Consider the following 2,823-nt stretch of genomic DNA (forward strand, 5'->3'; position numbering starts at 1 on the left):
GGCCGATCCAGGGAACAGCGTTACACGAGGGGCGCTGACTGGGACTACATAGCAGAATGTGCTAAAATAGCAAACCCCATGCCTCTTTTTGGTAGGTGTTTCTGTTTTGTCATGTGGACTGAAAGCGCCGCGTGTTTGATTTGAAATAGATTTAAAAAGAAAAAGAGTAGGCTCCCGAGGACATTTAGGCTGGGGAGGGGTTGGAGTGTCCTTCCTGCTGCTGGTGAGACGATGGAGTGAGTTACCAGCGGCTCTTGTGCAGTCCAGCTCTGCCCGTGCGCTGGGGGCCAGGCGTGACGAGCGCTGAGCAGAGTAGGAGGGGAAGGGAGACGCAGGACACAAACCACTTGGGTTTTAGCAGGTGCTTTCTGCCTCGGGCACCATGGCACAGACAGTCTCAGGTAAACCTTCAGGGTAGAGTTGGGAGCGGAGAAAAAGAGAGGAGAAGACTCTCCTTTTCCTTCTCCGGGGAACATTAATGAGAAACATCCCTGGGAGTCTCTAAACATGAGCCCTGGAGCCTCTTTGGGCAATCTGGCTTTTGGACCCTGTGTCCATTTTGAATTTTATCCCGTGCCTGGATTAACTCATTTTGACTTGTCCTCGTGTATGGCTTTGACCTCTGGCTTCTCCCTTCCTTCTGGACAGGAAACGGTGATATTTTGTCTTACGAAGATGCTAATCGAGCCATGCAGATGGGCGTTTCGGGAATTATGATTGCCAGGCAAGTGCCTGTGTTACCCCTTTGCTTCTGAGCTCTACTGGTGCAAGAGTAAAGAAGGAATTAAAAAAAAATACCTAAACAAACCCCAAACACGAGAAGTTTCCTCTTGGTTAAACTACTCTTTGAAACTTGGTAAAATCAGTTTGCGTCTGGCGGAACTAACAGCAGCTTCCTATTGAAATTAAAAAAAGAAAACTGGAGTATCATTGACTGGCAAATCAGTGCTGGAAAGTCTCTTAAATTTGTTGGCATCTTCAGAAGCATCAGTCATGGGAATAACAAAGCCCTTTTTTTTTGTTTGTTTCAGAGGGGCACTCATCAAACCGTGGCTTTTCACTGAAATTAAGGAACAGAGACACTGGGATATCTCCTCCAGCGAGAGGTTTGACATCCTCAAAGACTTCACCAACTACGGCCTCGAGCACTGGGGGTCAGATACTCAGGGAGTGGAGAAGACCAGGAAGTTCCTGCTGGAATGGCTCTCCTTCCTGTGCAGGTACTTCTCCCCAGCTGAGAGGAGCTTTACCGCAGCGAGCCTGCGTCGTGTGAGCAATAGCACACAGTGCCATTCCATCTCATTGCAGGTATATTCCAGTCGGCTTATTGGAACACCTACCTCAGAAAATTAACGAGCGACCACCTTACTACATGGGGAGAGACTACCTGGAGACGCTGATGGCGAGCCAAAACGTGGACGATTGGATTAAAATAAGGTAATGAAGCATTGACTTCCATGTCAATGGCCTGGAAGGGACATGGCAGAGCCCCACAGAGTCGGGGCGCCTCCTCCGGAGAGGGTGATGACGCTTTCCCATCAGTTAGAGAGGTTGTAGGAAAGCAGCAAGGGTTAACCAGTGTGTTACTGCGAGGTTTTGACCGAGCTTGAACTTGCCAGAAAGAGCTCTCTCAATCCCTGTATCTGCTTCAGCAGGTCCTGCAGTACCCGCTGCAAACAGAGAACAGCTGACCTCTCTCATGACACGCTGTTCATCCCAGGACAGTCGTAGGAACCAACAGAGGAGAGCGCAACGATGGGATGTCTCAGGCTGTCAGCTCTGCCCGGCCAGTCCCACCCTGCCAGGCCAGTCCGGATGCCGAGCAGGAAGGCAGTCCCCAGCCCCGAGTTAGGAGGGCCGAGCGTTTTCCCCATTTTTCATTTTCTGATTTCTGAGTCCGTGCCACAAAGTGCAGGAAACTGTTCTTCCCCGCATCTAGGAGTCCTCGTGCACTGCTGTGAAATGACTTTGCCAGCTCCGAGCCAGCTAAACTGAGGGCTGGAGCAGCCAGCTGCTATTTCCCAGCTCAGGAAACGCAGATTAGCAAAAAGAGAGCATGGCTACGGCCTTCTCTGGTTTTGCTAATCCTCGTCCGTTTTGTTAGTACTGGGAAGAGCTGCCTAAAACCAATTTACAAGTTTGGATGCAAATTCCTAAATGCCTTTTTTCAAGGGGAACCTGCCTGCAGTAGGCTGCGCAAAGCTCTCTAACCCGTGGTCTTTCCAGCGCCGTGTAATAGACATTTAGAGCCATAAGAACTTAAAATTTCAAGCAGTTCAGGTTTCTTCCTTAAAGCTCGTTTTAAGGAGACGCTGAGCAGAAACAGGGTTCTCTGAGTGCTCTCCATTTCTGCTTTTGTGCTGTAGGTTCAGGCTCTTGCTATGCAATTGTGTGCCCCGCTGGGATATTCTGTCTCTGACATGTCTTATGGACAGTTTTCGTGATGCTGTATGGAACCAGCATCCAGGAAATAAGTTAAGCCTCCTTGACTATAAAGAACATTACTCCGCGCTGAAAATACAATGCGTGTTCCAAAGCGTGAAATAGCTGAAGTCTTAAGCTAGGATAAATCTGATGGCGATACAACTGGCTTACATCATTTTCGGATCTGCCCTTCGGATCCAGTGCTGTGGATCGGGGTTAAAGCTCAGCACCGGAGGTGGTTTTGTGCAGCAGCCCAAAATTTTCGGCAGGTTAAAGGCTTGGTGTGACACATCTGACTGCAGTCACCACTGCTGTAGAGCCACAGGGCCACACAACAGCTGGGTACCGCTGGCACTGTCGTGCTCAAACCTCTCCTTTGGGGTTTTTTTTACTTTGTTT

General features: G+C 49.5%; 1 protein-coding gene across 1 annotated transcript; it reads left to right on the forward strand.

The window, feature by feature from the left end:
• Positions 1-6: 6 nt before the first annotated feature.
• On the forward strand, positions 7-1,437 carry LOC104293777 (tRNA-dihydrouridine(47) synthase [NAD(P)(+)]-like; the record flags this gene model as incomplete). Its single annotated transcript, XM_009893305.1, has 4 exons — positions 7-91; positions 649-724; positions 1,032-1,220; positions 1,309-1,437. Coding segments are annotated over exons 1-4 (407 nt in total), but the record flags the coding sequence as incomplete, so codon positions are not given.
• Between the last annotated feature and the right edge of the window lie 1,386 nt (positions 1,438-2,823).

This window comes from Charadrius vociferus, unplaced genomic scaffold, assembly GCF_000708025.1.
Source record: "Charadrius vociferus isolate BGI_N301 unplaced genomic scaffold, ASM70802v2 C16148481, whole genome shotgun sequence".
Classification (NCBI taxonomy): Eukaryota; Metazoa; Chordata; class Aves; order Charadriiformes; family Charadriidae; genus Charadrius; species Charadrius vociferus.